Source organism: Zalophus californianus, chromosome 5 (assembly GCF_009762305.2).
Source record: "Zalophus californianus isolate mZalCal1 chromosome 5, mZalCal1.pri.v2, whole genome shotgun sequence".
Lineage (NCBI taxonomy): Eukaryota > Metazoa > Chordata > Mammalia > Carnivora > Otariidae > Zalophus > Zalophus californianus.
The window spans coordinates 114,404,149-114,417,907 of NC_045599.1; the positions used below are offsets into that span (position 1 = coordinate 114,404,149).

Consider the following 13,759-nt stretch of genomic DNA (forward strand, 5'->3'; position numbering starts at 1 on the left):
TGGGATCACGACCTGAGCCAAAGGCAGACGCTTAACCATCTGAGCCACCCAGGTGCCCTTGACAAAGATTTTAAACATTAAAATATTCAGAAGTGGTCAGGGTGAGAAGAAATAGGGGCTTGAATACAAGTGATAGTAGAAATTGAAACCTTTAAGCGGGCAGTTAAATTTTTTTGTGTGCATTCTTCCCCTCCCCACAACTCTGCAAGTTTATTTCTCGTTAATTTATTCCAGAGATGATCATACAAATGTTAAAAGATATAGGACTGTGGCAAACTGAATAATGGTCCCCTAGAAATGTCTACATCCTAATCCCCAGAACCTGAGAAGCTGTGGGTCATGTTCATGACAGGGAGTAATAAAGATTGCAGATAGAATTTAAGGCTTCCAATCAGCTGACCTTAATATAAGATGCTGCTGGATATACCAGGTGGGCCCAATGTAACCCTGAGGGTTATTTAAATGTGGATGAGGAAGGCAGAAGAGTCAGTGGAGGAGTGATTCCATGTTAGTATGAAAAGATTCAACCAACATTTGCCGGTTTTTAAGGTGGAAGGGAGCCAGAAGCCAAGGGATGTAGCTGCCTTTCGAAGCTAAAAGAGGCAAGAAAAAGGATTCGCCCCAAGACCCTCCAGAGCCTGCCAACACCTTGATTTTAGCTCAATAAAATCTGTTTTGGATTTCTGACCTCCAGAACAGGAAGGTTATAAATTTGTGTTGTTTTAAGCCACCAGGTTCGCGATAATTTGTTATAGCAATGGTAGGAAACTGACACAATGACCGCAGATGTTCAGAGCAGCATCATTTGTGACAAAATCTGTAAGCAACCTAAAGTCCTTCAATAAAAGCCTGATAAAACATTGTGTCATCACCATGGATGTAGAAGATTTTAGACTTTCACCAAAGAGAGAGCTTTTGGAGGTAACCTCTCTCTCTACTTTGGGCAAGAGCTTGCCAGTCGATTTAAAATAAAAGAGTGGGAAAACATAGCAAAGATATTCCAGTTCATAAATTGTCCTGCTTGTAAATGCATCGCAAATATAACACAACACGGAGACGGTAGTACCTTTGGGTCACCCAGTCTTCTTTCTTAAAATAAATCTATAAATATGCCAAGCACTGTGCTAACCAGGAGGAGGTACAGAGGAAAGAAGCTGACTGAGTAGAGAAGGAGAAGCAGGCACGAGACTTCCATGAAATGCAGGAGAGGCCAAGGCAGAGGAAAGCATGGGCGTGCTGGGAGCACAGGGAGGGGTACCTCACTAAGTCAGGGTAGGAAGGAGGGACAGGGAGAGCGGCCAGGAGGAGGAAAAGCCTGAACCCAGCCCCAGAGGAGGAGTGGGATTCAGCCAGACAAAGACAACTTGGAAGGCCTTACTGGCGGAGGAAGCAGCTTGCAAAAGGCTGGCATGGTGTCCAGTGTGGTGTGTGGGTGGGCTGGCACAGGAGAAAACCAGTCAACTCAAAAATGCTACAGAATTAGCTGTTTTACGTTCTCGGAACCTGTTTCCACACCTTCATTATAGAATCTTGAAACCTTCCTTGCAGGAGAGGATGGAGGGATCTGCCCAGAGTCTCAGGGCCAGAAAAGGAAGACCTGGCTCACGGGAGTCGCTGCCCCACGCTCATTCCTCCAGGCCCAGGCCACTCCCCAGAGGAGCCCCTTGGCCCCAGGCAGGCTGGAACCACTTCTGGTTCTTTAAAACCTCGATGCATTGAAGAATGGAAAACATTTCGTGGTATATTTTAATCATTTATATTTAACAGATCACTGCTCTTAATACATACAAAATACAATGAAATAAAATTGTGCTTTTCAAATGGATTACAGACTAAAATTATATTAATTCATCGTTCATTGCAGGCCATGTGTTCTGGTAATGGGACATTTGACTTTATATAATGAACGTTTTCTTCTTTCAGTCCCTTCACTGATTTTCTCTGACTCTCCATAAAACCTCCCTGAGACAAGAGAGAACCTTTGAGCGCCTTAGAGAACGAGCAGCCTCAACAGCCTGCCGGTGCTAGGCCCTGTTTATACTGCCTTTAAGAAAGAAAGCAAAGTTGTGCATCAGAATCGTCGGGTGGGGTGGGCGGGGGAGGCTTTTTAAAACATCCTGAAGCCTGTGTCCCACTCTCTAGGTTCTGATTCAGTTGGTTTAGAGTGTGGTCCAGGCATCTTCATAGTTTTGAAAGTTCCTCAGCTGATGCTAATGTAAAGCCAGGGTTGAAAAATACCATACCTGCAAGTAGGAGAGCCTGGCAGAGGAATCCTCTGAAGTTTTAACTCATTTGCAGGTTATTTGTTAAAAGACGAACAATGGTTGAAAAAAAAAAATAGATCAACAAATGGGAGTAAAAGGACGTTTCAATAAAAAGTCTCACTGAGGACAGACTGCAGGGCACAGCACAAGCACCCTCGCCAGCAGGCAGAACACAGGGCACAAGGAAGGCCCAACCACAAAGAGCAAGAGACCAGATAGATGTTTGCACATTAAGGGGGAAGGAATCCAAAGGAATTGTGAACAGTCTGCTAAAGTTCGCCCATTCAGTTTGCAAATGTCATGTGGCAGCATCCTGAGCTGGCAGTTATGAGGTCCCGAGGGTGGATGGAGAGACACCTGCTGGGCCCTCAAGCCCTATGTTGAAGATCTCAGCACTGGTCAGAGAGAGTCACCATGGCAACCAGGCAGACAGAACTGCACTAAGAGAAAGAAAAGATTCTCAGGCCGTAACAGGACGGCCAATCTACTGCTGAAATATGGGTATGTGTCCCCAAAACCTTGGAAGTCAATTTTCTGTGTCAGACCTCTCTAGTCAGGCTTCTATACCTGGGGGCAGTGATGAGGTGGCCCCTAAGAACTTAAGAGTATTCTCTGAGAGCTGAGTTATAAAATCATTATTTAATAGATCAGAAGAGTCACTCTAAGGAGAACAAATAGCTCTTGAATCAGAGCAAGATAGATCATTTAACTACAAAGTAATAAGTTACCCATCAAAGGGATAATCCTCAGCCATGGAGGCATAGAAAACAAAGGAAGACACTGTTCTTGGGCTTGCTAAGCTCCACAATGGGGACATAGTGCCCTCGTCAAGAAATTCAACCTGACTATCCTAAGCTTCCACCTTAGTGTGGGCCCCCATCACACCTGGATTATCAGGAAGTCTCCTAACTGGTCTCCGTTTCTGCCTTTGCTACCCCCATTGATCAACCAAAGTGACCCTGTCACAACATGAGGTAAATCATGCTTTTTTTTCTGCCCAAACCCTCCAGGGCTCCCCAACTCAGAGAAAAAGCCAAAGTCCTCACAACAGCCTATATACGGCCTTCTATGACTGGATCCCCCCACCTCTGGGAGGCATCTCTTCCTGCTCAGGCCTCCACCACCACCACCTCTACACTCTACCCCCCACACCTCATTCCCACTCCCATCCCATCCTACCTCCCTGATGGGCTTCTAACATGCCAGGTAAGCTCTCTGGCCTCAGGGCCTTTGCACTTGCTATTAATGTTCCAGAATGTTCTTCCCTTAGGTAGTCACATGGCTCAAAACTTAAGTCCTTCAGGTCTTTACTTCAGGTTGGAGGCCCATTCTGGCCACTTTACTTAAAATAACAAATTCTCCCACCCCTCACTATACTCCTACCCCCCTTCCCCACTTTATTTTCCCCATATCCCTTATCACCACCTATATAGTATATATTTCACTAATTTGAATATTATATCTCTTCCCATTGGAATATAAATTCACGAGGGCAGGGATGCGGGCTGGTTTTGTTCACTGCTGTGTTCCTAGCGCCTAGACCAATGCCTGGAAATTAGGAATTCAATAAATATTTGTTGACAAATCAATCAGCCCAAGTGTCTAGGGTGTCTCTGCTGTGCCGGTGGCTTCATCCAGCTTTTTGAATGACTCAAACGTGAGTTGATGGTGGGTAACTACCTTTTCCATAGCAACCTTTCGATGATGATTTGGTCTCCCACGAGGTAAAGCAGGAGAAAATATGCTGGTCAGAAGACAGGTAGCCTGGTCCCATTCAAAGTTCCTGTAATGAAGGAGTCAGAACCAGCATGGCAATTTATTACTTGTTCATCTCACTTGAGGCTTCAGACGGCAAACAGCTCTGATGGCGGTGAGTTCCCGGTCCCGGTCTTGACCGTGAGAGGCCCCGGCCACCCGCTCAGAGGCCAGCCTTCCTCCTGACTCCCGGAGCTCGGCTTGCGCTTCTCTTTCAAATTCGGCCGGTTGTGTGTCGGGAGAGCAGACAGCAGTCACCCGGCGGGGATCTGACAGTCCAAACTGAAGCCGTTCCCAAATGGCTGGGTAGGGCGTGAGGTGCCGTCACAGGTCTCATCGCTGAGGCACAGATCTGAATCCGGCCGGCCCGCCGCGGAACAAAGCCGGCACTGTGGCTCGGCCCGGCCGCTGTCTCCTCCTGTGGCCGCCTCCTCCGTCCCCTGCAAGTACAACAGAGGTCTGTCTGTGGAAAACCGCCCGCCTGAGCAGCCCGAGCACTTGTGCTAATAGTGCGGATGCAGAGGGCTAGCATTCTGGCATTTCGTTCCTTTCAGAAGATGAAGTTCGGTGTTATTCAAAAACCTGGTGAGTCACAAAGATCTTCTGTTCTCCAAACCACACCTTTCCTGTCTTCACCGCCGGTGCCTAGCATCCCCCAAGGGGGAGTAAGTCAGGGACAGGGCTTGTCCTCAAGGAGACTACCACACCACCTCCTCATCGGCTCCAGCACCTCACCCCGCATTCTCAAGTAGGCGGTGGGGTGGTTGATAACACGCTGTGGAGTCAGGTGACCTCGGTTCAAATCCCAGCGCGGCCTCTCTCGGGCTGAGCGACCACTGAGGAGTGTTTTCTTGTTTGTAAAATGGTTTTGCAGGAGAGTTCTGTAGATCAAATCGTGTAGGTGATGGCAGGTCATAGTATCCAATCTAGAGCATGAGGAACATTCCATGTCTAAGTGGTAGGAATAAGAAGTAGATGTCAGCCCAGGATCTGCGGGTACTTAGCTGCTAAATGCCATCACCAAAGTGTAGGCAAAGGTTGAGACACTTGGGACTGGAGCATTGTGGAAGGCTTCACAGGACAGGGAGGAAGAAGAGGGGCTACCACAGAGAACAGACTATGGTTTGGTCATCTCTGTCTTTACATCCCACTTTAAATGTTCTCCTGAACAGCATACGTCCTAACGCTATGGTATTTCAACAAGGAGTAACATAATGAGGACTGACTCGGTCATTATTGTGAGTCCATTGTCCGTACAAGATTGTTCCTTCTATGCTTGTACAGTGGGCTTCCAGGTCTCAGAGGGATTGGTACAGAGCTAGCGTCCACCCTCCTTCTTACAACATTTTTTTTTCCTGGTAGTTTAAATTTTAAAATTTATCTTTAGTTATCTTTTATTTTTATTTTTTAAATGGAAAATACATTCAAATTCAAAAGATATAAAAGTATACAATAAAGATCCTCCCCCCACCCCTGTCCCCAGCCACCCAGTTCCCAGACCCCAGAGCAAACAATGTTACCTTGTTACCAACGGTCTCCATCTACTTACAGAAATAACCTACGAATATATGAGGAAATATATTTATTTTTATTTTCTCTTTTACTTAAAGTGTAGCATATAAAATAGTTCTGCCCATTTTTTTTCCCTTGGGAAAATTCCATAATGCTGTATAAAGAGCTTTCTTGTCTTTTTTTTTTTTAGATGACTGACACCTATAGTTTTTAATCCTTCAGATAACTGTGCAATTTATCATGAAATCACCTGTCAGCATGAGTACCTAAAAAGTCAAATTTTCTTTCCATGGATTCCAGAATAGGAGCCATTAAAAAGCAACATTTTTCAAGAAAGCCCTTTTTCTGGGATTACAGGTTTCACCTTCCCTGTAAATACTTTGGTTCAGATAAAGAACACAGGCTCAGGGAGTTGATGGTATTCCCCAGTTGCAGCCTTGTACCAAATATGTAGCTGGCACCTGCTACTCCAATCGGCTCACAGGGGAGTTCACAAATGGGCGAGGTGATGAAAAAAATGATCAAAACTAGATGTGAAATACCAACAGATACACTGAAACATCATCAGTTTTAAGCTGAACCTAATTTGCTAAATCCTTACCTGTTCTCCAATTTTTTTTCAAGGTTTTTCTCCTCAAGGGAACCATTATGAATCAAAACCGAAAACTGCATTTTCTAAAACTACTAGGTTGAACAAAAGCAGAACCGAGTTGTCTAACCAAACTTGATCTACACTAATATTTGATTTGTTTCAGGGCACGGTTATTCCAAAAGCCACTCAGAGGCATTAAGTTCAACTTCTCAGAGTGAATGCCTTGAACGTCATTTAGAAATATCTGCAATTGGCATGAGGTCAGGGCCAAGATACTAAACACTGAGCATAGTGCCCCTCTTAGTCTTAGGCTTCAAGTACCTATTTTTAAGGTGTGAAAGCAGCAGACATCAATACAATCATCATTAATCTGGTGAACAGAAACAGAATTCTGAGCTGTCTACTGCAGATATTTCTGGTAAGAGCTGCAGGACCACTTTCTGAATATACTGGTAGTTAGCTCTTTTAGACCAAGTGGGGAGCGCCTTATTAGAAAGGGGTTATCTCTGAAGAGCTGAGCTCCCCCAAGCCCAACAGGAGGAATTTGATGAGTCTGGGAAGTGATGAACGACGCTTCCAGATGGAATATGCGAGGATGCTGTGCAGGGTTCTGGGAGAAAGAACCTGGAGAGGGGTCTGGACCTGGGGCAGCGCTGGACTGGGGGACAGCTAGACAAAGCAGGTAGAAGGTGAAAGCCGTGCCGAAAGCAGGATCTCCTGCCTGACCAGGCCCCAAGTGTGGATTCTTTAATTTTCCACAGCACAGCTGATATGAAGTTCTTATGGCTTAAATCCTTCATCTTACCCCTTCCCTTCTCACAAAATCAAGAGGATCTTTATTGTTCTCAGTCCTGCCATGCTCTGGGCTCAGGGCTTTTGATTTGTTCTTCAGTTCTCACAAGATTTCTGTGAAGGGGATACTATATCCCTCTGCAGACAGAAAACTGTCTCAGAGAGATTAAGTGACTAGCTCAACGTCACACAGTGTTTGGGAATGTGGCTATTATTTATTAAGTACCTACTTCTGGAATTTTTTTTATCACTTCCCATGTTATTTATAAAGGGAGTACTGCAAAATGATTGAGGACTTAGCTTTCTGGTTCATCTAATACTCTCAATAATTTGATAAAATCCAATCCTGTCCTCTACCATTGAGGAAATGGAGGCTCAAAGGCAGGTTGGTGAGTTGTCCGAGGTCACTCAGTAGAGAAGTGAGGCTGTGACCCCTAGTTCCAGCACACTGCCTTTCTCACTGTAATGCTGGGTCAGCTTCCCCACTGTGCTTGCAGACAAGTCCAACAACTCAGCAGTTATTAAGCCCTGAGAGCCATTTCCTGGAGCGACTGAAAATTTAAACCACTACTAAAATAAGGTCTGATGCATCTGGCCCCTTTCAAGTTAGAAAGCATGTCCAGATAGGCTGATAGGACTCACAGCAACAGAATATCACGTTTCTAAGCCGCTCTGAAGGTAGCTTCACAGGGACAATTGGCCTTGTCCTAGGCAGACTTCTGGTACAAGTTCACGCAAGAAGTGAAACCGTTCTTCAAACCAGACAGGCCACTATAGCAGTACTGGAGCTCCATCTCTGCCACAGGAATGATAGGATTGGGACATCCTGGGAACAGAGCCAAGTGGGAGGAACCAATGATCCCTAGAAAGGCTCTAGCCATGACCCAATCCCAGATTAACTTCACCCTAGCTCAGAGGCCTGGCATGGAAGATGCTCAGCTGCCCAGCTCGTTTCTCCAGGTTCCTGCTCCTAGATCCCTAGCAGAGCATCCTCTGTACTCTGCCCAGAAGTCCGCTTCACTTCCCAGAGCTTACTACGGGAGGAGTTCTGCTGCTTCCTCCTGTGACCAAGTGGAACTTGCCGTGGCTAACTGTGACCCTGACCAACTGGAATTCAACATTCAACTTGACATTAGTTCCTGTGGTTCTGCCAGGGCCATTCTGACGGCAACTGAAACCCGTTTATATTTTCATGGAGGTGGCAGTTGGAAAGAAGGCGAAACCACTGGATTTTGGTTCTTCTCTCCTCTCCCTTCATATCACTATGGAAATGTCACACCTTGCCTGCTTCCCCAATTGAGACAGATCAGAGTAGCACATAAACCGCTGGGGACACGGTGACAGGACCAGAGACTCTCATCTTCTCCAATGGAAATGAATGCAGAGAGGGGAATTTCAGAGCTTCCCTTTGCACCACACCTTCATGCCCAGTGCACAAAGCAGAACAGAATACCTATCGATCTAGCAGTGGGGACCTGGGAAACAGGCTGGGGTTTCTGAGAAGCAGGGACATGGCATCCAATGTAATCTGGTTTAAATTAGCACAGATTTGAGCCAAATCCTCATTGACTCTGAGCTCCATCACTCAGTTTGTGTAATCTTGGGCAAAAGATACTAGATTATCTCTGATCCTTTTAATTCATCTATGAACAGGAGATAGAATCTCCAGGTTTATTGTGAGGACTACCGCAGGAAGTCCATTTTAAGAGGTTCCAACCATTTCCTTTCTTCCCTCACATACCCTTTAAGAGAACCTCTCCATCTCATACCCACCCCACCCCCAACCCACAGCTGATTTGTCCAGCTTGGGTCAGGTGTCCCCTACTGGCCTAAGGAACCCTGTGAACTAAAAGATATCTGGGCCATTTAGACATCCTGGACGATGCTGAGAAAGCCAAGCCACAGGACATAAAAAAAGGAAAAAAGAATAAAACAGATTCATAAAGAAAAGAAGCTGACAGAGATTACAAAGCCCCACACAGAAGGCAAGCTTAGTTCCAGATGGGACTTTGGCCTCATGTGGGATTCACCGGGTCCCTGTACCCATCCATGATCCTTTATATCTTGAACGAGGATGGTTTGAGCTGTCCGATTTCTGGCAACCAACAGTGACAGACCCCAAGAGAGGCGGTGTGAAGTACTGTACTCAAGTACCTATTATGTGTCAGGTGCTAGACTCACAGTAGCTATTATTTCAAAACATCTCACTCACAGTTTACTGCTATATGCCTAATAGTAATGGAAGATACTAACATAAGCAGATACTCAGTGGGACTACCTGAATGGCTTAGTCAAACTAGCTCGTTTCATGAACAATGTCTATGGCAACTGCAGAAGGAAGCGTAGGACAGTGAACACACTCTTCTATTTTTTTATATAAGTCTTTCACATTAAATAAATACCTCCTTGACTACTGGAGAAAAAAATAATTATCATATTCCACTGAAGCTGAGAAATAAAGCAACCTTTGTTTATTCTTTTAAAAGATAAACATGACTGATCTGCACTAATCATAACATTTGAATGAAATAAAACAATGTTCAACATTTTTAGTCTATAAATAATTAATACCCTATTTTACTAATTCTGTTAGCCAAAGATAAGACTGCAAATGAGAAAACTGGATAATGCTTATTGATTTAAAGGTATCAGACATGGTATTTGATTCTGAGGAAATGAAGACATAAATGGAAAAAAAAAAAAACGCCTATAGCAACAAACTTGGCAAAGAATGACATTTAAAGGTCGAACATAAATTTCACATGCTTGACTTGACAGACTGAAACATTTTTCAAGTCCTTAATTATGAAAACAGCAGCAAAACGTAAGACAATTAAAACCTGGCATTTAGGACTCTGCTGTGTTGTTACGAATACATGTAGGACAACTATATCAGTGAAGCCCAGGAAACTACTCTATTCCCAATTACTACTCTATGCAAGCCAATGTGCACGGACTCTGCTGCACTTTCAAATGTGTTCCCTTGTTCTGGGTTTAAACTGTACCTATAGATAAAACAGGCTGAACGTCATGGGGTTGTAATGCATGGCTGCAGACCCAGGTTCACTGCATGACAATTATTACAGCACATCAAGTCCGTTTGTAATGAAAATAGCAAAACCAGGCTCAAGTGGACGCCCTCATGTTATAAATACATCACATATCAAAATTACAAATTACAGAAATAAAGACAAATAATGGCATGAAGGGCATGATAGTTTATTTTAAAAAACTGTACCACACTGATCATAATGACCAGCATACACATTATGATGGCTTTTCTCTTGGGTATTAACATTGCAGTATACTTGTATACTGAAATGTTTTAATAGGACCAAGAACGTTAGAGAAATAAAGATCTTAGATGAAAATGAACACTAGTAATTCTGGTGTCCTACCCCCACAGAATTCATTTAAACCCCTTATGAATCAGTGGCATTATAATGTTATGTAGTTATGAAGAACAAAAGTTCTCTTCTAAGTAGGCAGCATGAACTTATACCTCCTTATACTTTAATCTTTAGTTTTTATAATTTAAGCTATGTCCACCCTGGCTAAAGCACAATCATAAAGACACCTCAGATAATTTCCATGCTACCACTGCACAACTTTAGTGATTTTACTTAAGAAGAAAAAAAAAAATCAAACCACCATCAAAATAAAGAGGCAAATAAGAATGATTTTCAAATCATTTGAAAAGCATAGTGCTTATCTGTCCGATACAGACTCAAACTTAAATTAAATGCTATAATTATAATCTCCAAACTTCTGCAATAAAGTTAACACATATATATATATGGGTTTTGTTTATAGAACTGTACTTTGCAATCAACAAGAGGAAGTTACTTTTGAGAGAACAATATATTTGGTTACAATCCCATGTATCTGGAGTAGAGACAAAGCCACATGATGTTAAATCTGGCTCTAGGTTACCTAAGGTATAAAATTTTGATCAAAATTATGATAGTCTGAAAAAAGTTCAACCCATATGAGATGATTTTTTAGAGTAAATGTGCTATTGAGTAATTATTTCAACAACCGTTTTCTTTTTTGACTATCTGCAAATTGACCCTTTCTTTTTAATCAATGTGACTCACCAATATTTCAAATTGACCTCTTTACTTCCGTGTTACCATTTCAATATCCAGGGACTTCTGAGGCAGCATAAGTCTGACTTCATAAAAACAGTAGATACTTTAACCTTTCAGTGACAATTTTTTAATCTGTAAACTCAAGAATCACATTATTTATAGCTCAGCAACTATAAAAACATTGAGATTCTGGCATCTGAAGCCAGAATCTCTTTGTGCTTTTTAAATTAAGCTGCTTTTGAATCTTTTTGGTGTTTATCAGCCATTCATATTTCCCTTATAATAATAAAAGAATATATTTAAAATAATTTTTAAGGTTAAATGTCCTGGGGGCTTATCAATATTTAAAAAAAAACAAATTTTTTTTTCCTTCAGCATTTGGAATAGTAGAAATTATTTCTGGTCCCTCTTTAGATCAACCAACACTACTTTCAATCACGTATAACACTGAATTTTACAGACATCCCTGAAAAGTTTTTAAGTAAACGAGTGAATCACAGTGGAGTCTCAATCAGTTAACAGTGTAGATCCATTAAAAAAGAAAAAACTGAATATTAAAATCTTCAAGCTAAAAAAAAAAAAAAGAAAGAAAGCCCTCCTAAGATTTAAAACCAAGTGTGTGTCATCACTGATTCTGTGCTTGTGTCCTCAACTGATTAGACTCCTCCCTCTCTGTGTTATAAGACATGTTCGTTTCAATCTCCACGCCAAGTTTCCAGGACACTTGAGTGAAGAGGCTATGCTACTACAGCATCTAAGGGTATAGAGTGGCACCATTTTCTTCCCTAACAGACTTCATGTTCAAAGATGAGCATCAGGCCTCCCTCCGCTGCACTCACCAGCGTGTATCAGGAGACAAAACTTGCTGTGCAAATCGATGACAGCTGATCCGCCCAGCCCGCCCCCAGCGCCAATATGAGGTTACCAACGGGTTTGTCATTATATGCACTAGCCTTTCACTCTTTAGATCAGAAAAGTTGTGGTTACTTAAAAAAAAGGGAGGGGGTGGAGAAATGAAAAACCAAGAGTTTAAAGGCACAAAGTCGCATAGCTGCTCTAGTTGGAGTTTGTAAACAGAGAATAGGTTGAATTTAGGTAATCCCAATCTATGAGAGTAAAAAGGCATCCACAGCAGGCTTTTATCCAGCCAGCTTCTTTGAGACCCTTCATGGGTTGTGAGGTCTACAAAGTATGCACTAAAATACCCATACTTCAAAAAGCAATAAGGCAAATAGTATAATCATTATTCCAAAAGTTACAATGGTAGTGTAGGCATACATAGTATAATTTAGTTACAATGTGTGGTACTGTTTCTATTATGTAACCATATTAACTGTTTCTTTCCTACATAATTATATATTCAGCCAAGCTTCAGTTGAACACAAAACCATCCTTGTACCACCACTGATAGTTGGCAATAGCTCTTTGATAGCAGTTTTTATTCTGCTGTAGAAATATCCTTGAACTGAAAAAAGTCCACAACCCAATGACCAGTCATTAAACACTATCATATTTGTGAAGAGCTTCTTCCAACTTCTGTGTCACTTTTTGGAAAAATATTATTTGCTGTTGTAAGAAATGCTGCATCTGTGATTTAAAGTCTCTTACTCGAATTTGATGGAAGTGGTGAATTTCAGCCAAAGTGGCAAAAGAAATAGTGTTACAGCGATCTTGAATGCCATCAGCCTTTTGCAGCTCCATCTTCCCTTCTTCCACGTGTCGCCTACTCTCCTTTACTTTGGTAAGAGCTCCTGTAGTTAAAAAAAAAAATTAATTAAATACATATACACATGTATCCCAATGGCAAAGCTACATAGTAAACAGACTCTTGAGCATTATAAATACTTGCCTAAGCTATTTAAAGCCCTTTGGAACTTAAAGGGAACTTAAATGACTGTTATTAGAAAACAAAGGAATCTGATAGGGTTTCTGAAAACCCCTCCACTGCTGCGACTTCACTTCTCAAAACCAGCACTTGCCAAGTGACCAAGTATCTACAGTATGTGTCATCTCCTCCAAGTAGAGAGACTATATGGAATAGATCATAAACTGCAAGGAGCTGTCTCTAAAAACACAAACCAAGAAACTGCGATTTTTACTTAAGAGAAAGCATATGACACCATGACACACGCCTATAATAAGAAAGTTATCTATAAACACATTACCCCAAAGAAGGTATATATCTACTTCCACAGAAAGTCTCCCCGAAGAATTCTTGTTGAAGATTCTAGAACTAGATCCTGAAACATGTTAGTGCCCACTTTGTGTTTTAGAAATCATGCCAGGTCATGGAGGGGCCTTGGAAATGATGGCAGTCTACAATGGGAGGCCACCCTCAATGGGGGGTTGGCCAATGAAGAAGGGGTGATTCCATGTGCCACTAGGAGACTCACACCTGGAGCACTGAGGCCCTGTGAAGTAAGAATTTCTTGAGGGGCTGTAAGGATCAAGGAGTTTTGAGTCTGCTCTAGTGATGACCTGAGAATGAAGCCAGAGGGCCCATAGCCTCTTGTCAAGAAATGTCACCACAGGGTGTGTGCAAGGGGGAAGGAAAGGGATGGTCACTCTGGCAGGTGCCACATGAGGGCAGACCTTCCCCCAAAAGCATCATCACATGAAGACAGAGAGCTAAGGATGGTTAGGGGTAGGAAACAAAGGATCTTCATGGGTTCTTGGGAATGAATGATGATAAAAGCTCAAATCACTTAAACATGGCCAGCTCAAGAATTCAGATTTCCTGACTCCATCTAGCA

At 42.6% G+C, this 13,759-nt stretch overlaps 1 protein-coding gene across 4 annotated transcripts in view; it reads right to left on the minus strand.

Annotated features, from left to right (window-relative positions):
* Positions 1-13,759, minus strand: part of SNX18 (sorting nexin 18) — an 80,550-nt gene that overhangs the window by 40,904 nt on the left and 25,887 nt on the right. The window contains exons 2-4 of one of the 4 annotated variants that reach the window (XM_027604947.2): positions 12,615-12,757; positions 5,540-5,577; positions 1,554-4,970 (exon numbers count right to left, since the gene is read on the minus strand). In XM_027604947.2, the coding sequence (XP_027460748.1) occupies positions 4,946-4,970; positions 5,540-5,577; positions 12,615-12,757 (206 nt within the window). In that variant the 3' untranslated portion in view covers positions 1,554-4,945. Of the gene's footprint in view, positions 1-1,553; positions 4,971-5,539; positions 5,578-10,118; positions 12,758-13,759 lie in introns of those variants that run through there. The other 3 variants (XM_027604948.2, XM_027604946.1, XM_027604945.1) reach the window with 3 other exon arrangements.